Raw genomic sequence first — 22,807 nt, 5'->3', positions numbered from 1 at the left:
TTCCACCCAACTGGCTGCTGCCAAGAAGGTGCAGTGGTCTCAAGTTTTGACAGGCAAGAAGCTGAAAGTCTAGGAAGATTAGTTCTTTTAAATTATTATTTAGGGATATAACTAAATATCCATTGGCAGAAATCTTTAGTCATCAACTTTTTACAAATTTTGGAGTACTCTGTTTTTATGAGCTACAGCCAAGTTATGTGGTTATTACCCTGCTTAAGGGTAGTCTGACTTCATGAGCCTTCTCCACTTTCCAGCCAGGCTGACACATCTCCTGGGTGCTTCACTGCCCTCATTGCAGAGGCACTCCCAGGCAACTGGGAGAAAAATTAGTTCCTCCATTATGTTTAAACACATCAGCAAGGTGGCAACTAGAACAAGACGTTCAAATCTTTAACCAAAGACAACTGAGAAATTGTGAAATAAAGATATTATTTCTTTCCTTACAGCATTGTTACAACATGCAATGCAGTCAGGAGAGTATTTAATTTTGTCCTTTCCTCATGATGATTACAATAATTGCTTCTATTGAAACTTTGGAGAAGGTAAAGACTATCAGAATTTTTTTTGGAGCATTTCTCTCCATGACACTGAGTAGGAGCAGTAGTTCTTCCAATGTTACTTTTCACAGAATAACTAATCAAAAATTAAAATGAAGGCAGGAGGGAAATAGAAAAAAATACAAACAAATCAAAAACCAAACCCAAATCACCAGCCTTTACAGGATCCTAAAATTCAGTGGTGGCTAGGGAAGTTGCCTGGGGTCCATTGTGGACAACACTACAAACATGTACTGGCTGAACATATTATATAGCTACAGATAAAAACAAGAAGTTGAGGTACATGTGGAATGAGATGAAGAGAAATACAGAAAACCAGGATGTGTCAGCTGGGTGGTGCTTTCTTGTATGTGCTTGTTGCATGTCACACCTCACTGCCAGAGAATGACCTCCAAAGGTGAGTTTTGAAGAAATCTGCTACACACTATTTGGTATATGGAAAACTGCCCCCATTAAAATTTGAAAAGAGTGAAGTTTGAAACTTCTCACTTGACTCAAGAAAGTTAACTTGTGGGACATAGAAAGAAGGCAAAGTCAAGTCCTTCTCCTATGTCACATACTTTTCAGGTAAATTCAAAATCAATAAAAAGATTTGTCCCCTTCACACATGAATAAATTCTTACCCCACAATACCTGGGAAGTAATGAATTAGTTCTAAAAAAAGAGCTGTATTTTTTTATGAATAAGAACAATAGGCAGTTGCATGTTTGTGCAAACATACTTTGCAATGGAATTGGGATGTCAGCCATCAGGGTAGGAAGGGGAGCTGTGGCCCCAGGGAGGAGGCAGGAGGTTGGTGTGGGGTTTGTGTGAGCCTGGCACTGCTCACTGTGAAACTGCACCTCTCCTGGCTTACAGCAGCCAGGCTGGGGGCTGACACCCAAGCCAGAAGCTGCTCTTGCACTTGTGACTTAAACATGCAGGAGATTTTCTTTCTTGCTTGCTTCCCCAGCCCAAGGGGATGCAGACCACTCCCTCCTGTAGCCCTTGGCACCTGGCCTCCAAAGCCGGGGTGCTTGCCAGCTCCAGTGGGAACAGTGGCTGGGATGGAGAGTTTGCTAGCTGACTCAGGGCAAACATTATTAGTGGTCTTTGTAATTGCTTATAACCATTCTGTTTTCAACATGTGCTCAGACATGTCAGCTGACTACCAAATACATCCACAGCCAGAGAAACCCAGAGTGGGTTGGATAACAACATTCTTCCACCTGAAAGATCCTTTGCACCAGTACTTTTGCCTGCTTAGGCAATGGTTCCTGCTTTTTCATGAACTTGCCCACTAATTTTTTGACACTACATCCCACCATGAGATTGTTGTTTCTACATCCTCTCCACCCCAATAACATCCTTACAGCAGGACCTTTCATCCACCCAACACACGATGGGCTTGAAAATCTTGTTACACATGATACAGGATGAAAGGTGGTGATGATACAGCACAACCAGAACTGTTTGATGTTTAAATTGCTGGCATCAAAGGGCATAAGGCCAGCATTAAAACATTTCTGAAGTAAGTGGGACAAGAAGCTGGGTGTACCAACCCAGTCTCTGGCCATGATTTGACTGTGAGGTAAACAAATTTAATTGGGAAGGAGAGGAAATGCAGAAAAGCAGCAGTTTTATCTGGCTTTTCAACCCTCACATTTGTGTATGGAAACCATAGCCACGAGAAGAAATAAATAAAAGCAACTGCAGAATTAAGGTTTTATGCAGGCAGACAAGTTAAAAAAAAACCTACTAAGCACAATTTTCTTTAGACCATCATATATCAAAGAGGGCATCAAATATTTATTCTTCTAATTTTATATACAGCCCTTAACTAGAGGCGTTTTTCTTGTCTTTCCCTACTTTGCCAGAATCACACCGAGACAAAATAACCTATCTGCCTATGTAGTTTTGGGGTAATTCTACCTCCCAAGTTTATCTGGAGAGGTTTGTCATAGATTCATGAATTCCTGAATTAGCAAAGGAAAATGTCCCAACCTGTTCATAGTGAAAGCCAATCTTTTAGGAAACAAAGCAATTGATTTAATTCTTAATTTTTACAGAGAGCCATCTCATTATAAATACCAGTGTGACAAACTAATGCTAATTATTTTGGTTGTACTGTCTCTCAATGGTATCTAGTTCAAAGTAACAGCTGAAAAGTACATGATAATTTGTTTAATTTAGACACTATAATACATGTGGGTTTGCATTTATATGTATGCATGGTCTTGATCTATCAATAAGAAATGCTGGGCTGTACTGAGAATAAAACAGAGCCACGCATGTCTTCTGATATTTTTGTAGAAATTTTTGTTTTCTCCATCGTTAACTGTAATATATACAGAGAATATAGCAAGAAATCAATTGACTTGCCATTTTGTTAAAAAAAATTAGAATGACGATCTAACACACACAAACAATCTACATGTTTAAAACAAAGGAGAAAAGCATTGAAAATTAGTATTTTGGAAGGAAAATCTACTAATGGGTAATGTTATTTAAGGCTAGGCTACTGTACTGCTGTTACAGATCTATCACTCAGCTCTTACTGAGACATAAGAGTGTCAGGCCAGAGAATACATCCTGTTGACTTCTGCTGAATTGAAACCCCGACCATTATCAGGGTGGTAAATGGTTTTGGTTTTTACCTTTTTTTCTTTTATATATTGTCTGTATTCTTTACACATATATTTGTAGCTTCTTATTGTAGCTTAGCTTCAGCATTTCCCTAGGCAGGAAAACAAAACAAGTTCCTGGATCCCTCTGCTGTCTTGGTTGTCCTTAGAAACCAAGGTTGAAAACAGCTTTTTGAGACATATTTTTGTAAACAGGGCCTGGTCCGCACTGAAGGTGGGGAGAATTTAGAAGGTACTAGAACTGGGGGGATTACTTTACCAGGTCAGTTGCTAATTGCAGGGCTCTTGTCAGATATGCCAATTTACAAAATCTATAAAAATTGTACACATGTCACACAGGGCATGCATGTTCAGTGTTTTCCACCAAACCAGCTGTGCACCTGAGGATCCTTATATAAAGATTTATATAAAACCCTTTTTATCACCCTAACTGTGTCTGGCTCATATTTTTAGGACCAGAGAAAAAGGCATCAATGGTACAACCACATTCCTGACAGCCCCAGGACTGAGGGCCTGATGCAGCTGCTTGGCACTGCACAGAGAAGTAACCAGACACACTTTGCTCCTTTCTATCAATAGATATTGCAAGGTAAAAGTCAATAATATGTGAGTGGCCAACAGTTCAAGGATGCATCTCACAGTCCAGCAACACACTCCTGCACATAGGGTTATTTAAATGCACAAGGGTAAAATTGACATCCTGCACTTCAATACGGCATAAATCACCCCACCAGCCACCAAGATCACCAAACACCAAGGAAAAAAATACTGAGACAAAAAAATAAAAAAACTAGAGGTTTACTAGAACAATTCAGGAAACTGAAAGCTTTGATTAACTTTGATAACAGATCATCTGTAAGTGATCACATAAAAACATAGGGGAACTTTTCACTACACTTTTCTTATTTCCAGATTTGACAACCTTTCCTCTTCTTCCAGGACAGATTATTAAATTTTTAAAATTCCATACAGGTATTAACTAATAGCAACTGGAAATATAATAGTTGAAGATGATTGTTCAGTGCACAGAATAAGTGGAAATGCTGGTCTCTCAGACCTATTCTAAGCTACCTACATAATTCCTGGGTGATCTTTGCCTGTTTCCCAAAAGTTAATTAAAAAAATCTGCAAGTTTATCTTCCAAGAGAGCTTCTTCTCAATGTTTTGAATAACTGTACTTTCTATCACACTGTATCCACAGGATGATGTTATTTACATTCATTTTTGGTTTCATTTTGTAGCACTGTTTTGCTGGGATGCACTGTACCATCCCAGTACTTCTGATTTTGTCATCTTTTGTTAAGAAAAGATTAAAAACACTTGCTTATGTAATATACTAATATGACACATTTGGGTACAAAGGCATGCAGAATTCACCACAAACATGAAAAGGTCTGCCTGTGCTCCTCCACCGTGGCAAGTGGAATGCAGAAACTTTCCCTCTTCTCATGCACAATAAGAACTGATAGGCACTTGTAGCACCTACCTAAATAAAAGTCATAGGCCAGGCCTGAAAACTGCAGGATTATGGAGAATTTACTTCAGTTTTCCAGTTAAAAACCAGATACCCAGATTTGAAAATATTAATATGACTTTTGATAAGAGACTTTAAATATCAGAGCTCAAGTCAAATTCAGTCTTGCTACATTGTCTTTTTTAAATGCAAATTTAAGCAGTGGGTTGGTTTCTTTTATTTTATAGATATAATTGCTTTTCACACAAAGGGAAAAATTAGCATTTTATATGAAGGAATCATCTTTTATGAGAAATGGAATTTAATATCTATGACCACTATACAGGTTATGCTAACATGAAAAGAAAGATGAGGCTTGATGTACAAGCCCCATGCAAATAAGGCCATCATACATCTGAAAACATTAGGAATGATCAGGCTTGTTTTTAAGAAAGCAGACTTTTGGAGCAGTGATTTTGGAGCTCTCAGTCATCCAGGGAATATTTGCCACTATCAGAATAGAACTACCCATCTTTTTAGAAGGTGCCATGTCAAACTGTACAGTAGATAGCTCCTATATTTCCAGCTTAAATCTCCAGCAGTTATATTTGTCAGGAGTAACCACTGAGCTGTGAATACTTATTTTTATAAGCATAACAGATTTACCTTTTGTCATCTTTAATTAATCCCAGATATAAAAGCTCCTTAAGTACATCTTATTTACCGTGACTTACCTCACGTCTGTAAACTAAGTGAAAAACACTAGAAAAATACAAATTGTGCTTTAAATGGTTTGAAGTTGAGAAATTATATAGCAATGAAGTAATTTAAGAAACCAAATGTATGCAGGTTTAAAACAACTCCTTTTCCATAACGAGAAATAGAGAACTTTCTGTCCAAGTTGCTAATGGAGACAATTTAAAATATTCCTTTCTTACAGTAACAGCAGTGGAAACTACTTAGCTCTTTTCATTTCCCACGGGATGAATATTGACTGAGTAATTACAGCTATAATCTCTTCAGTCTCTTTACAAAAGTTTTCTGCAGAATTATGTCATTAAGACCGAGCTTACTGTATGTAACATGCCTATAATTCAATTGTGCTTAATGGCTCCGACCTACTTAATTTTACCCATTTTCCTTTGTATTTGGAATTTCATTAATATTTTGTCATAGGAGTTTATGAAATAGATGACAAGCTGAACATAAAATTTTAATTTATCTATATATAAAGATACTGACTTAATGGTATAACCACAGGAAACACCCAGATGCCTATGAAGAATCAAAAACCTTTTAGAGAAAAAAACCCCTATTTTTAAATTTAAATTTTATGTCTTAAGCACTGTGAAAAAGTCTATTTTTAAAATCTGTGTCTGAAGCATAATTCGCTCCTCACTGCCCTCCCTCCAAACAAATGAGCCAATCTTATACATATTTACAATATTTAATAAAGATGTCCAAACCAGTGAAAGTTTTCACATAAATGTTTCAGCACTTAAAATTAAAGAGAAGCATTTAATTTGCTCTCAGCTAAGACAGTAAAATTAAATGGAAACATAACAGCCTTCTGCAGAAAGAATGCATTAAACCATTTCTCTCTGTGGGGAAAGGCAGTATCTCAATATGATTAACAAACCCAAATTTAATTCAAGCAGTTACTAACTCTACTAATTTAAATGCTTAAATGTTTGCTGCCTGACTGATAAATAATCAGCTTCTTTTGGATTCTGCATTAGTGTGTTTTACCAAATCCTTGAAGGTTATTCAATAGGGTTTTCTATCATTTCTTTGGCTACATACATTAAGGAAGCTAAATACATGTGAAATCTACCAACTATAAGTACCTTAAAAATAGTACACATTTACAGATTATACAGGAATCAGAGTGCAAATATCAAGAGAGAATTGTTGTCAAGGACTAAGTTACTTACAACATCCATTTTTACATCCCAAACAGAAGGCTGTGGACAAAAAAAAAATTGCAATTCTTAGATTTAGAAATCTCTTCGAAGAGCTTCTTGATCACCTAAAAATGCCTCAAACTGAACCACTGCTTCATGTATTAATGTTATCACTTTTAATTATAACCTGCAGTATCTGCCTCCTCTTTTTTTCTTTTGAAGAATATAGAAGTTCAGAAACTGCTCATATAAAGAACAGATATACTGGTTGTATTCCCATATGGAATTATAATGACTTTAGATTCTTTTATGTCTTCTGAAGATATTTTTGTAAGCAAAATATGAAAGCAGAAATCCATGTCAGTCCTCCAAAAGAGCTTTGGGTTATAGTGATTTTGTGAAAATGTTTAATTTTCTTCTTGCAGCATTTCTTCTATTTCTTTATCCCAGTTTTCATCACGCTTTTCTGATTCTGTCACCACCTCATACTCTTGAAGCTCTTGTTGTAATTCCTTTTCCCAATCAGCAGTTTCTTCTAAAAGAGAAAAAAAGATGTGTAAGAATTTAACAGATAATATTGTATGTTGCTTATTTATATAAAACTAGATATATTTGCACTGAATCTCTCTTATATCCTCTAAACTTTATGGACTATTCTCCTTAGAAACAAAAGGAACTTCAGAAATTTCACCTTCTTATAGATCACAAATAGGAAGGTGAAATTTCTGAAGTTCCTTTTAAAAAAATTAAATTAAATATTTTAATTAATTAATATATGCATACTATAATTATTATTAATTAATTATTATTAATATTAATTAATATATGCATACTATAATAAAGATATGAACAGCAAATACACAGCTAAGTCATTATGAGTGTCCCTTTGCAAGATCATTTTCTACAATCTTTCACTCTGCTTTCAACTGAATCTCCCTTTACAATTTTAAATTCCCATTAAAAAAAAATAAAGTTTGTAAAAGTGTGGATATACTGTTACAGAAAAAAAGAAATCAAGTCAAATACTGTGGCTGGTTTAAAACAAAAAAGGTACTCTCCTCACTATCATTTTAAACACTCTTCTCACTAGCTAGGCAAGCTCATTTAATCAGGGTTAAAGGTAATCATATTTCATACTTCAGGGCAAAAAATTAGTCAGAAGGCATTCCTGTGTTGCTAATCTCTGTTTTAATTAGCTCTGCCTATCATAGGCAGGAGTGTGGGGGAGGAGAGGGTGTTCACGTGCTACACGCTGGCTGGTGCTCCAGCCTGGTAAGCAATTCCAGAGTCCAAATCAGCTCAGGCCAGCAGAGATTGCTCTGAACAAGTAACACATTAATGACCTATTAAAACACTTTAATCAAAGAGCAAGATGCAAGAAAATCCAAAGCACATTCTAAGCAAATTCTGCAAATTTTGTGATAAGCATCTGCATATAAAAGTGTTGTCAAAGTAAATTATCTATGGCCAGAGTCACATCTTCACAGGCTGTTTTTATGCTCTTTACACTGATACTAGTTCTTTTGAATTATTTTAATTAATAAGCTTCACTTAATTTCTTATCATAATTCTCAAACTATTTGTTAAATTTTAAGTGTTCCAAATGCCTATAAACCTTTATAGGGAGAAGCCTGAATCTTCAAACTCATAGTCTGGTGCAAAAGTTGCCTTTTTAGCTGGTGCCAAAAGAAGAAAACGGAGCCTGACTTTCAAATACTGTACTTTACCTACAAGGATGTCAATTAAAGAAAACAATTCACATGCAGAAGAACCTATGAAAGAGAAAGGAGGAGATAAAAAGAAAAAATACCCCACACTCACTTTCATCGAAGAGTGACCTAAAAGTGTTAAGTTCTTTGGATTTAAAGCCCTCACAGCTAATATTCTATTTAAGATGTGGTTTGACCACGGCAAAAATGATCATTAATTTCTGCAATATCTCATTGAAGGTTGTTTCGTACACTTTTGAAAAAATGTTCACAGATCTACTTTTCTAAATTGAATTACAGCCTTTTTTTCTTTTAAATCAACCTGTCTTAGAATTGCTCTATGTAAGATACAGAGGTAATAGTAGCTTTACCTTCTACTACTGAAGTCTCTTTCTTTTTGTCCAGCACTAGTTGTTCCATTTCTTTTCTTAGATCTTCTTGATTCAGGTTACAGGTATCAAAAGCATCACTCACAAATTCTGATACACCTGGACTTGTGGAAATCTCTTCCTCATCCTGCAACAAGACACTTCAGTACAAACTTACCAGACAGAGTAAAAAAAGTCACCAATACATACTTCCACTTATGTGACTGCTTTTAACTAGAGTTGGCAAAAGCCAAGCACATTACTTTCACAACTATTTTTCTTTACTGGCTAATTTTCCTTACATGTATTTTTGTACAAACAAGAATGTTAGATAGCTGTACTGAAAATTATTTGGTTTACATTCTAGGCTTTTTGTGTTGTCTTAACTTTAATTCTGAGTTTGTAATCTTCAGAAACAATAATAAACTCCAGAGTGGTTTAGAACAAGACTTAAACATTAAAAATTTGATCACAATTCAGTAACACCAAAGTAAGATTAAGAGAGGACAGTTCTTTGGAAATCTTTGCCTGCTGCATATTATTGGCAAGTGAATGCACAGCTCTGCTTCTGCCAAGAGTGTTCTCTGGCACCAATTTTACAATCCAGAAATAAACAAAGGTCATTTTGTGTCTAAGGTAAAGGCTTTTGCAGTACCCAGCAAGAGTGAAATAGAACAGTGTTAATATTGCAATGCATCATTTAGATTCCTTATACTTCAGCCTGACTACTGCTTGAAGAGTTGGACAGAACATGGCACACAAATATATTTTTATGAAAGTACTGCTCATGTCTCAATGCAATGCTAACCTTCCACTCCCAAACGTTTTGGAAATTTCACTCTTGACAGTAAAATCACATCATTATGTGCAGGGAAATATTCTTCAGATAAATACTGTTTCTGCTACTAAAAATGAGTTTCAAGATTATATGCTGAAAATTATCATCACAGCAAAGCAGCAGCAGGTTAGGGCTGTCAGATACTATATTATTACGGTTTCATAGCAGAGCTTAGTCAAAAAGATGATAATTACTTATTAAGGAACAGCTTCATGTACTAAGTCCCAGATAAAATAAAACAGCATTTTTACCTCTTGTGATTTTATTTGAGGCTTTATCGTAACAGGTGGTGTTTTTGGCCGTACTGTTTCTGTCAAGGGAAAAAAATGGTAGATAACATTTAAATATTTAAAAATCTAATTTAATTTGCATAGCTGTTAAGTATACAAAGAAATACTGTATTTTAAGGAATCCTTGTGGTTAAAGGCTGAATTTAGCCACAGGTGAACCATTTTCAAAAACAAAGCGAAACAATTTTCTGTTGTTAATCAAGACAAATTTAGCAAGCCATTTCCTCATTATGGCTCCAAACTTAATAGACAGGATCCCTCTGACCCTCAAAAGGACATCCCAAGATCTTTAAAGTTACAAGTGCATAAACTTGTAAGTTTAAAACTTAAACTCACGAAGTCCAGTCAGTGTCTATCACAGAAGTTTTCAAACTCCCATGGCTGGGTTCTACTGCTGACATGGGTGCCAGTTAGCTCTTGGGCAGACCAGACTGCCCATGTACTATGCACAACCCTAAGGGCACATGGGAACAGTGCTCTGCAGCCTTACCTTTCACACAGGCAAAGGAAGTCACTGAGAAACAAACCCTAGAAGCTGGTCTCAGTTTCCTAAGAAAACTTGGTGTGTATTCTGTATTTAGAGCACGGTGCTAGGAAGACAATGACTGTTTACAAGCAAGGTTAGATCTTTTCCCTGGCAGGTAAAGGAATGCCCCAGCTTTTTCTCTCTCAGGGGAGAGGAGTTACAATGAAGAGCCAGGTGGCTGCAAGAACAGTTAACATTCAGGGGAGGCTGTGGTAGTGGTCAAGTGCTTGTTTAGCAGTTCTCTTTGCTTAAACATGCAAAGCAGCTCTGAGCTTGCAGCTCTGCTTTCTACAGGGTGCCCAGCTGGATCCTTCCTGCTAACTCAGCAATTTCTCATTCTTTGTGTTTAATTTTTAAAATCAAGGTCAGTTTTAATTAAAATCATTCCCTAATTGGTAGCTGTCCCTGCTTTTATAGCTCATCTACTCAATGCCCACTGCTCTGTCCCATCTCCTCTCTTTCTTCCACTTTCTTGTCTCCAGAGAGTCTCACTGCACCCAACACTGCAGCCAAAGAGGCTCCAGCATTCCCTGCCAGAGGAAGCTGTAGGACATGGCAGTAACTGTTTGCTGCTCAAGAGAGGGGCCTCAGACCCCCCTGCTGCTCTGGTGCAGGTGGGACACAGCTGCTCTGCCCTGGCCATGTCCCCATCAGGTGTGACTGATGTACTATTAGCACCATTCTGGACTACAGGTCTGCCATCATCTCCTCCATTGCAGTGTGCTCTCATCCCAAGGTGACTTACTCCCTAACTACAGAGCTGCTAATACCTAGAGAAGGGCTGGAATTTGGCATTTTGTTATAGGTCTTACATGGTCTTTACACTAGAATGTGCAATTTCTTCCATTTGTCTCTTCTCTTTTCCTTTCCCATCAACCGTGCTTATTTAACTTTCTGAAAATAGCAGCTAAGGAGGAGACACAGAAATGGAAGGCTAACAATTCTATTTTATAGACACTCAGCTTTAAGAAGAAACCCTGAACATTATGAAGAACTACCAACAGGCAATTACTTCCAGTTTTAGCCTCCAATTAGGGAAACCAACTTTCAAAAAGGTTATACCAAAAACATCATGTATGATTCAGAGCTTGCCAAATCTATGCAATTTCTGAGTCAAACAAAACATGCATTTACTACAGTCTGGTACATCTATCTTTGCCATTACAGAACATGCAGTCATTAGGAAATCTATCTGCATATCCCATACTGGTGGTTTGAACTGTAGAAGAGCTGCAACAGGCCAAAAGACAATGGAGTTTTTTGGTTTTTTTAAAATGGAGATATGTTTTGCTTTAGTCACAACGGCAATTTTACTAGAATCCAGCAACTTTCTCTTTGACTGAATGGTACTTTCCAAGGGTTTGGGTGACTCAAACATAACATTTCTGTTGTTCAATAGGATCAGATGCAGTATCTCCTGCAAAGCTGAGACACTTCAGTTAAAAGAGCCACAGTTTTGGGACAGTAAACAACTGTCCTGAATAAAAGCAGTGGGAATTGGTGCCTCTTGGTCTACAGTATAGTCTGGAGTTGCCTGTTCTGTCAGCATTGCTTGGATGATGATGCTGACAGGACAGGCTACTGCAGAATCGACTCAGAGAAAATTTCTGCCAATAACTAACTGCTTTATACTCTTTAAGCCACAGATATTCCTGCTTGCAGAATCTATTAACATGCAAAGAGGTGCAGTGGTTTGTAAGAGGGCCAGTAAGAATCACCAGTAGAAACTGATCAATGTAACTGAAGACAGCTTTGTTGAAGCAGCTTTTTCATCTCAAGGTTGAATCCCAGGGAGCCTCCTGGCCCCCTTTTTTTCTGTTTCCACAATACATTATGGGCCTTTGCACACCCTGCACTCCACCACCACAGCAGTTCTACCCCTGTATCACTCACTAACTTCTGTTTGGCATGAGGGATGAGCAAAAGCCAAGAGCAATCCATATGCCAGCTAGCTGGGTTGGCTAGTACCTGTTGTCTGATCAAGTGAACCAAAGGTATCTCCTACTTCTTTCTGACAGGTAAAAGATCATACCTACGACCACTAATGGTCATGAGCTGTCATAAGCCAAGTACAACATTTCTCCTCTTGAGACTTCCACTCATCTAACAAAGTTGGCTGAAACTGGAAAACAGCTTAAAAGCACCAGGAGCCTTCTCTTCCCCAGCCTACACAAAGACACCAAGTATGGTGAGAGAAGCCTTGATTTAATAGGCAATCCAGGATAAAAATGTGATAGCAACCTGATGTATGCAGTGAACATTTGTTGATGCCTGTAGATTTTTTTTTTTTTTTTTTTTTTAAATAAATTTGTAGCTTTGCACATTTTTAATAAACAGCTGTATAGTTTCTAGCACTTTCTTACACTTTGGAACACTAATTACCCTTTCTCACATATTATGCCAGATTCTTGAAATTGCTTGGTCTTATTTTCAAGAAGAAAGAGTTTCTAACAAGGACATCCTGGTTTGCACTAGCACCTGGGCTGAAATAATCAGATACTTTGTAGATATAACACCATGTAGGGCTAAGAATCCTTGGAGGGGCTCCAATGGGACAGATCCAAGGGTGGGTTACAGGGCAACTGTTCTCCTATTGGACGTACTTGCTAAACATTATAATTAATTAAACTTATAAAAACTGTGAAAATTTGATGCTGCACATACATATAGGTTTTATATGTGCAACTGAAAGCTTTCAATAAAAGATTGCTCTTTATGTTATCAATTTTAATACTGTTTGAAAAATGTTTCTTCTCTCTTTTACTGAATGAAAAATTCTTTCTTTCTGATTTTAGACAACAGCATTACACTGAGTGAATGAACTGTGCTAAAACAAATGTTTCCCATACCTTTCAGTTCACTGTCCTCTTCTCTGCCTTTGCCCTCCTCCTTTCCTGCTGCTTGCTGTTGAGCTGCAAGCGCTGTGAGTTGTGCAGACTGTTTAATTAGGGACACCCTGTAGAAATAATTTCTCCAGAACACCTCTTCCTTTACACTAGAGAGAACAAACACATTTTTATTATTACATTTGGAATACAGTTCCTTTTACCATCTAGCAGTGAAATAAAATTAAATATGCAGAGAAGAGGAATAGACATAGCTGATATTTAAGAAAAATCTTAAAGAAGAAATTTCTGACATTAACACATTCTAAGAAGTCTATCATTTAGAAGTTCCTGATCTCTCAATTTGCAATTGAATTGAACCTACAATAGTAATGTTATAACTCTAGATAAAGCTTAAAAATATGCAGTAATATATGGTATGGAAAAATACTCTGGTGCTCCATTTCTCCTGACAAATTATGCAAACAAACCCAACAAGCCAAAAAACTCCGTTCTCTTCCCCTCTAAGCCAAACCCTCTATTATTGTCAAACTATAATTGTCCACATCTTCCCTAGACATCGGGTGGAACTGGAACATCTGTGGTGGCAGAAGCCAATCCCAGATTGCAGCAGTACTACTTCACTATCTGCACATCCTTCAGCACATCCACAGAACTTATAGTAACCAGAAACTGCCATCTTGGAAATGACTAGCTCTGGTAAATGGCAGACTATCCCTACCTCAGGTAACATTTCCCTCTGAAATTCCTCCAGCAAGAAAGACAAGATCCAATTTTAACCCATAGGCAACAGAAGGCAGAAATGGCAAGAGCTGTGGGGAGGAACTCGTGTAGGCTGAGAAAGAATGAAGCTACCTTCACACCTATTCAGGCAAACAGTGACTGAGACTAAGAACAGGCAAAACAAATATTAAGCAATGTTGTAGAAAAGGCAAGGCTAGCATGACCAGAGGCTGAAGACAATATGGGAGCATCAGAGAATATGTGCAGATCTTCAGAACTAACAACAGAGAAGAAGGTAAACAGAATGAGGAGCTGGGAAGGTTTATAAAAGGAGAAGTGTTGCAGACATCTTTTATGAAAAATCCTTTCCTTATGATTTTTCCTCCTGAGAAGCTGAGAGGCCTCAGGAACAAAATGTAAACATTGGTTATCTGCTGCTGTGGAATGCAACAGGTGCATCTGTGATTGGCCCATGTTGGTTGTTTCTAATTAATGGCCAATGACAGCCCAGCTGGCTCAGACAGAGAGTCCGAGACAGAGCCTTTGTTATCATTCTTTTCTATTCTACTCTTAGCTAGCCTTCAGATGAAATCCTCTCTTCTATTCTTTTAGTATAGTTTTAATGTAAGATATATATAATAAAATAATAAATCAAGCCTTCTGAAACATGGAGTCAGATCCTCATTTCTTCCCTCAAACTAAGACCCTTGTGAACACCGTCATAGAGGAGATTTAAGACAGAAAATGTCGCAAGGAAAGATCTTCTTTCCATTTTCATCCTTAGACAAGGAGACTAATGTTGGGAACTCTCCCTTAAATAGAAAGATGAGTTGAGAAATAAGTCTGGGACTGGACAAGGAATAACAGCTCCAGAATAAAGCTCTGCAACACAGCTTTTCCCATTTCCTATCCAAATCCAGTTTTTCTTGCTTGCATTGCTGCTTTTTTGTGACACATTCTCTTACCATTTCTCCAGGGGCAGTCTCTGACTATCTGTAATCACCTGTATGGGATATCAGCTACACCAACAGATCTGAACATTTTGCTTGTTGCCTTTACCTTTCTTTGGAGGAAAAAAAAATCATAAAATTTAGCACACTGGACATAGTAATACTGAGGACCTCTCCCATACTTAAGTCAACAGGTCGTTACTAGTTCTGTCTCACAAATACTTTTTTTCTTACCTCAAATTGCAAATTGCACTGCAATGCATGTGCAATATTGCATGTCTTAGACACTAGCATAAAAATATATGTACACAATATATGTATATTGGAAGAACATAAAGACTGAAGGAAGTGAAAGGAACAAAGAATAATTTATGAGTATTTACAGACACATTAAAAGCATGATGGTACAGTTACCAGAAGAAATTACTTACTGTTTGGGAACAAGGTCAAACCTCATCCTATTGAGAAGCTCATCTTCTTGTAACATGACCAGTGCAACAGGGTATATTTGATCAAAGTCAAAATGAAACTGCACACCTGCTGGGGGATCCCGCAGAAAATTCCGTTTATCCTTTGAAGAACATATTTATAGCCATTAAATGATATCCGAAAAAGGACACCGTATTTCACACACAAGAGCAGTAAAGCAATCTGTAAAGCCTTTATAAAAATAAAAACCATATTGAGAATCTGCTTGGGTCAAGTTGAAAATGCTAGAGCTATTTACTCTTGCACATGATTCATGTGGTGACAGACATATTAAAAGTAGGACACATAAAACACACGTAAAAACACATAATTTAATAAACTTACTTAAAAAACCCAGTAGTTTAAATTTCTCCACGAATCTTACAAATTAAATCTCCAAATTACAAATCTCCAAATCTTACAGAAAATTAAATACTCACTGCAGATAAAGCCAGTATTTGTTGTTGAATTGTCTCTTCTTCATTACTGTCTACCCAGGGAGGCACTGCTGCTTCTATTATTGAAAACAGGAAGATAATTGTATGTAAATTACTTGGAAAAAACCTCACTTCAAATAACAGACCTTACATAAGGTAACAGTGTCACAAAAGCAAGCAGAGTTTTCACTCATTGTGTCACAGTTACACTCATTGGCCAAGTCATTGTGTCTTTTTCCTAAACTAAGTCCCTGGCCCAAGAGAGAAACCTAGGAATAGATCTTTGCTTATCAGAGGAAAAAAAAAAAAAAACAACAAAACAAAACAACAACTAAATAGTTGCTGATCTCTGTAATTGTAAAAATAAATCTGTGGGGATTTCTTTGCAGCATGCAGCAGTCAGAATTTGGTGCCTCTTAGTTTAGCTACTGAAGTAGTGCTGTATAACTGGTTAAAGTGACAGCAAAAAGTATTTCCAAAATGTGTAAACTTTGTCTAAATTAAGTTTGCAAAGTAACTTACACCCAGAAGATACCAATTCTTTAACAATGGAGAAAAATGTTATAAATTTGTTATGAATTACAACCTGTTATACACTGAGTAAGTCTACTCCAGTTCAGCTGGTCATTATTGTTATTGCCAATACTTTCAAAATAGTTCTTTGGGCTGTACAGAGAGGAAAATAAACTATTATAGATGTATAGATATTTATCAATCTCTTCACTGCCAATGCAAATTCAGCCTACAGAGACAATTTGATGCATCTGTAGCAGACAAATAACTCTTATGCCCTTAAACTAACAAAACAGCACATATTTGCCTGTGCAGCTGATATCAGCAAGATCTTTCACCCACATGGATCCACATCAGATGCTGATCCTTCTTTCAGTCAGGCCACCTGTCACTCCTCCTTCAGCCAATCTAGCTACCTATTTTCATGAAGCTTTTAGAAATAGATTAAGAGAATCCCAAGTTTACTAACAGACAAAAAGACAGAAATACAGACAACACAATCCCATAAACAATCTTGCAAGAAGAAACTGAACTAACATACTAATTAAAAACACCATGAAAAATTTTATCACAATCCATTAAAACCAGCTCACTTTAAAGATTAACAGAGACACTACATACTCAAACTGTCAGAAATTATTGCATTCAGGTAACATAAAAACAATAAAAGTCAATGATGAAACACAATGTGAGAAAACTTTGCTAGCATGGTGATCTTTGAGTTTATTTCACAAAGCAGAATTTGGTTAAAAAGCAAATCTAAGCCAACTACATAATGTAACACCAACTTCACTTAAAAATACAATCTTCCTATTCCACCACAAGCATTAAGTTCTGTCATAATGTATTTAATGAAATAGTGTTTTGATAGATTAGTTTTAGATACAGCTCAATTATCCAGCTTTCAGCAAGGTTTCACTTATGTGATGCTAGACATCATCAAAAAAAGCATACATTACCTGATTTTTTGGTTTGCTGCTCTTGGACAAATTTCTTCTGTTCCTTCTGAAAATCTCCAATAATTGTCTAAAACAAAAAATAGGGAAGCACAATTAAAAGAAAATTAAAAATCAATCTTCTTTAAACTTTTGATTTTGCATTTAAAACTACTGTGTATGCTTTCAAGATTATATTTATAGTTTTATCAATTTCAGGGAACAAGGAAAAAAAATAAAGAAAATCAATTTGAACACTGGCATATCCACGTATTGTCTTGTCTAAGACAGAGCCAACACAGACTGTTTAGACTTATTTAAACATGTTTTTAAAGCACTAACACGTAGAGATACTCTTGGCCTTACAGCAGTTTCAAGAGTTGCCTAAGAAATACATCCATGGCAAGAAACTGGACTTTCAAAACTGTAAAGTTGCATTTCAGAACACCTGCTTAGCTGAAACAAAATAGCCTCTCCACTTATGTTGTTGACAATTTTTCATTTAAAAAAATCATGTTTAGAAATATTCTATATTGAAATTTGAATTTAAAAAATGGAGAATGGTCTCAGAATTTGGTATGCCATAATCTAGAGCTAAGAATGCAAATGTTCTGTGGTTGAAAGCAGAAACAAAAAAGATGAAGCTAGAAACGAATACCTAAATCACTCACAAAAATACAACTTTTATGTGGTGAGGTCTATGGATTAACGAGTTGCCAAAAAGCACAGAAGTCTTCAAGCTAAATCCTGATAAATTCCTTACTTCTTTTTTTCTTCAGTGACCCAGTTTAAGATTACTATCAGTGAGAGACCTACAGTAGTGTCAGTTATACAAACAGATTATTGTGGTTCCTTCTGCTTTAAAATTATGTTAATTTTTTTCTACTTATGGTAAAATAATTTATATGGTATAAGAAGAAAGCTTTGTGATGATACAGATATAATCCTGTTTCTCCTGTATGTAATACTGATTAATTGAAACAGGGAATTAATATTACTTTAAAACATTTAGAAAAAAGAAAATTGTATTTTTGGTATAAAATATACTGTAGGTAGTTGGCTACAGTTTCTTAGGAGCATTATTATTAGTGTATTAAATTAACAAATAACCTTGTTAATTGATTTTCCCCCTTTGATGTAGATCAAAATTACATTACAGACTCTGATGTTACTGTAGAAGAAAATAGATCTCTGCTATAATTATATAGACAAGTGCCTATGAAATCTGAAGACAAAATGTAAAATGTGATCACAATAGAAATTAATTTGATGCCATTTGATGGAAGACAACCTGAAAACTAATTCTGTCAAGAAATAGGATTCTGTTGTATTAAACAATAAACAGGCAATGCTGTAGTTCCCCAGAAGGGCTGTCTGAGAGACAAGAGCAGGAAAAGGGGTTTGCTGTGTCAGACACTCCTGGATGCACAGTCCTGCTGGGATGGTTTTGACCAGTTCCCTTTCCCTTCCCTTCCCAGATACTCTCAACAGCAAACACAGAACACTTCATGGCACTTATTGCTGCCTTTTTCTTTTTTTCTTCTCCTCCTGCCAGGTTTGTGGCTCGAAGCACTGGAAGAACACTTGATGGCACAAGTTAAGCAACTGGAGCTGACAGGAACAGAGAGGGCAAGAAGAGGGCAGGGTCAGGGTGGGGAGAAGAACAGGACAGTAACAAAGTGTTTCATTAGCTCACCCGTTCTTACAGAGCTGCACCTGTATAACCCCAGGTCCTAGGATACAATATATATAATGCCAAGCTAATTTTGACTTCTGCCTTTAAGGTGCAAGCTACCTCATTCCTTTTTCCAACTAAATAAGCTGTGGGGCAAAAAGAAACCAGTCCAGACATCTTGGGACAGACATTCTCCAAATGCCTGTCTCTAATTTATCCAGCCCTTCCACCTATCAGCATTTTTCATATTTTCTTCTGATCTTTCTCCAGTCTATCAACATCCTAAGGGAAGTGAACAAACACGGGTGCAGCACTGAGAAAAGCAGGGTGACCATTTTTAGGAAACTACCATATATAAACATTTCAGTCACATCATTCATCATGACAAGAGATGCACTGTATCTCTTGAAAGACATAATATTAAAGACAGTTTAAGGAAATGTTATCAAATGCCAGATATGCCACATGTTGTAACAATGGTAAGCAAACAGATATTTCAGATCACGTGTCTAGAAATAAATTACCTTATCGATGATACTGTCAATTTTTCCTTCTTCTACAGACTTCTTTATTGTCTGGGCTGTTTCAGCAACAGACTCAGATATCTTTTTTGTAGCAGCAGAGGCAAAATTGAAGAGGTAACCTTTCACAGACAAAAAAACAAAGACCTGAGAATAGATTTCTTTACATCCAGTTCTCTTTCTACATTTATTTTATCTTCTCTTTAGACATTTGGATACTTACTTAAAAGTTTCTTTCAAAATAACTTAACCCAGCTTCTGGCCTACAAAAAACTCCTAAAATTCTATTTATCCTTTTCTTTATCAAACATTGCTAAGGTCCTTGAAATACTCCTTTCCAATGAGTTTTCTGAAGCAACATGTCTTTCCTGATTTCATATAAGTATTTTGGAGGCATTAAGCCATAAAGTAACTTAGCCACAGTGTTAAAACATAATTATATGTTTTAAGAAAATCAACATGCTCAATAAATTCTTATAAACTGAGGCAGCAAATCCATGAAAAAACTCAGGCGGGTAACACCTTTAAAAGTCTTAGCATAGAAGCTTGTTCTTGATGTTTGCTCTTATCTATTGTGCACTGTCTTCCTCTAGGAAGTGAAAAGCACTGTGGCTCTGTTCACTTATTTTTCTGAGCCAAATTTTCTGAAAATATTCAGTGCCAGAACAGCAATGAAGACAATTCTCAAAGACTCACATTCTTTGTATTAGCAGTGCAGAAGTGAAGAGAGGTGTCAGGGGAAGAACTACATACACATAGCATGGCCATCTGCATTGTACTATTCTATTTTAATTAGGGAGAACAAACTTGCAAGAAAAAAGATGTATATCATAAACCTTCAGAAACCAGCTTAGAGACAAGTGATTTTAAGCCATTGGTGCTGTTTCTCAGCTAGCATGATGTCACAAGTACTTAATTATACCCAAATGGCTGCATTCCAACTGCAGTGCCTCAGTTGTAGTGCATACATTGTGTCAGTGCCACAGGAAATAAAATACTTGCAGAGGGATCTAGATAGGAACTCCTAGGCAAACATCAATGGCATGAAATTTCACGATAAATTTCTGGAATACATGCTGGATTCTTCATGTGGAATGAATATAAATTGGGAGTGTCTGGAGAGCAGCCCTGCAGAAAAGATCTGGGGGTGCTGCTTGGTCATCAGCTCAATAGGAGTCACATATTTCAGTTATTCCATAAAATCACCTTTGACTTCTATACAGGGGGTTGTCAAAAAAAAAAAAAAAAAAAAAATCAAACAACTAACCAAAAAAATTCCCAATACAAACAAACTCCACCAAAACCCAGGTCCTCTGTTTCAAATAAAAGACCAGCCTCTTTCTCAAGAACTCTCAAAAAATCCAGTTTCTCTATGGGTTAAAAATGTAAAAAATAATCTTAAAATAAATAAAAAAAAAAGTTAAGAAACGTTCTTTTAACACATGGTTGTTAGCCACTGGTAGAATGAGTTACTTTGGAACACTGATGTCACCTCTTGGAAAGCTGACTATGCTCTGTGGTGGATAAAATGTCCTCTTGTAATGATATCAGCAAATCAATACCAAAATATGCAGAGGTCCAGCCAAGCCTTAAGACAAATTTTTATATGTAACTTTCGCTTACAAGTCACAATGGTTGTAACCAAACATCCTTCAACTTACTGGCATCTTTTGTATCTGTTATCAGGCTTTATAACCCATCACATGATTTGGGTATAAAAAAAGGTAAAGGTCTACATTTTAGACATAGACACATACATTATTCCCCTTGTGAGAGTAGAGGAAGCAGGAACCTACTGGACTGGTTACTCCCTACCAGCTTTTATTGGCTGTTTCATGTGTCCCTGGAACCTCTCCTCTCTGCAATTGTTTTAGGTGCAAAATGTGCAGAGGCATTTGCTGTCTGGTGACATTCTGGCACTATGGCACAAAGTGAACCCATGCTGAAGAGCAAAATGCTTTTTACTTCCATTAAGGGCAAATATTCTTTTGAACTAAGGTACCTGTAAAGTTGCAGAAGGGGTGGTACCTAGCCTTAGAAAAATAGGAAGAGTGGTGAAAATAACACTTTCAAATGACTAAGAAACCTACCTTCCATCTTACAAATGTATGCCTGTACTAAGAATATGTATCTAGCAATACTTCTATTATTAGTTCACATTGGCAAAACGCTCATAATTTCTGTAATGTCATGATAATGAGCAAAAATAATGTCTATAAGGGTTCAGTTTTACCAGTAAAATTCTTTATCGGCCAGGACATTCTTTTTAAACAGCTACCCAGATTGTTGGCCATGCAGAGATTTCTAGGATTATGTGTTAAAACAGCAAGAAAGCCTTTCCACCACAATCTATTCTGGTGTCACAAACAATGGACCCATTGACCACTAAACCAAAATTTCATTTACAGAGCAAGTTATGGGATGGATCTTTATATAGATAATAGTCAATACTTATTCTTCCCCAGAAACTTTATCCTTCCTGAACAGTCAGAGCGATCTGCAGATTGGAACAACCAGAGTCAGCAGCAGGTTAGTATCAATTTACCACAACAAGACAGGTATTTGACCAGACTACACCGACTGAATTGCTGCAGTTCTGGCTGCCCAAGACAATGGACAGTAAAGAAGCTCAGATTAACCTCTCAGATGATCCTGATCCACAATTTCAGAGCATCAATTTAAAAAAACCCAAAGCCCCTACCTTAAAAAAATCCTTTGGTAATGAGTATAGGTCTATATTGTGGATTGATTTTAACCAAGAATTCACTACAGTAAAGTAGGGATTTCACTTACAGCAAGTTACAGCTTTCCCCATCCCCAGCAGCGTTCAAGGCCAGGCTGGATGGGGCATTAAGCCTGGTCTAGCAAAAGCTGCCCATGGCAGGGGGGTTGGAATGCGATTATCTTTAAGGTCCTTTCCAACCCAAACCATTCTGTGATTTTAAGACTGCAGACATGTTCAACAAAATCATCAAATACTATAATTTTCCTATTAAAAAAATCGCAAATGCCCACAGTGCAATGCACGTAGTACATTACGTAGACAGACCTATTCTCTCTACACACACACCTCCTCCCACAGTGCCAACACAACAGATACTTAAGAAACGCTCTGAAGGAGGCGATAATCGAAGGGCCCTTTGCAGCCTTGTTTCCTTAGCTCATATTTGAAAGCCGGCAGCCCCCACACACTCACTGCCGAATCCCTTGGCCTGGCTGAGCAGCGCCTCCGAGTCCCCCTGCAGCTCGCCCTGCTCCTGCTCCTGCCCGGCCGGCCCTGCCTCCTCCTCCTCACGCTCCTGCTCGGCGGGGCCGCTCCTCTTGCCGGCGGGCAGCAGCTGCTCCTCGCCCGCCCGCTCCAGCCCCAGCCAGCTGCCCAGGCCGCGCAACATGGCTCAGGGGCGGCGGCGGCGCTCGGCCGGCCCGGCGCTGCTGCGGAACCGGGCGGCGCTGAGCGCGGCTTCCGCGTG

At 37.3% G+C, this 22,807-nt stretch overlaps 1 protein-coding gene across 1 annotated transcript; it reads right to left on the bottom strand.

Moving 5' to 3' along the window:
- Positions 1–3,963: 3,963 nt before the first annotated feature.
- Positions 3,964–22,768, bottom strand: SYAP1 (synapse associated protein 1). The gene is made up of 9 exons (XM_059491602.1): positions 22,534–22,768; positions 19,341–19,459; positions 17,166–17,232; positions 15,697–15,770; positions 15,220–15,359; positions 13,119–13,264; positions 9,705–9,763; positions 8,619–8,763; positions 3,964–7,073 (listed from the first exon to the last, which is right to left on the bottom strand). The coding sequence occupies exons 1-9, from the start codon at positions 22,727–22,729 to the stop codon at positions 6,946–6,948; spliced, it is 1,074 nt and encodes a 357-aa protein (XP_059347585.1). The 5' UTR covers positions 22,730–22,768; the 3' UTR covers positions 3,964–6,945.
- Between the last annotated feature and the right edge of the window lie 39 nt (positions 22,769–22,807).

The sequence above is a fragment of the Ammospiza nelsoni genome, chromosome 2 (genome assembly GCF_027579445.1).
Source record: "Ammospiza nelsoni isolate bAmmNel1 chromosome 2, bAmmNel1.pri, whole genome shotgun sequence".
In the NCBI taxonomy this organism is placed as follows: domain Eukaryota; kingdom Metazoa; phylum Chordata; class Aves; order Passeriformes; family Passerellidae; genus Ammospiza; species Ammospiza nelsoni.
This window is presented reverse-complemented; position numbering and strand designations above follow the sequence as displayed.

Coding starts and splice junctions, on each gene's coding strand:
- SYAP1 (XM_059491602.1), bottom strand. CDS start 22,729: ATGTTGCGCGGCCTGGGCAGCTGGCTGGGGCTGGAGCGGGCGGGCGAG. Junction 19,460..22,533: donor CCAGGCCAAGGGATTCGGCA/GTGAGTGTGTGG, acceptor TGTCTGTGAAAG/GTTACCTCTTCAATTTTGCC. Junction 13,265..15,219: donor TTTGACCTTGTTCCCAAACA/GTAAGTAATTTC, acceptor TGTTCTCTCTAG/TGTAAAGGAAGAGGTGTTCT.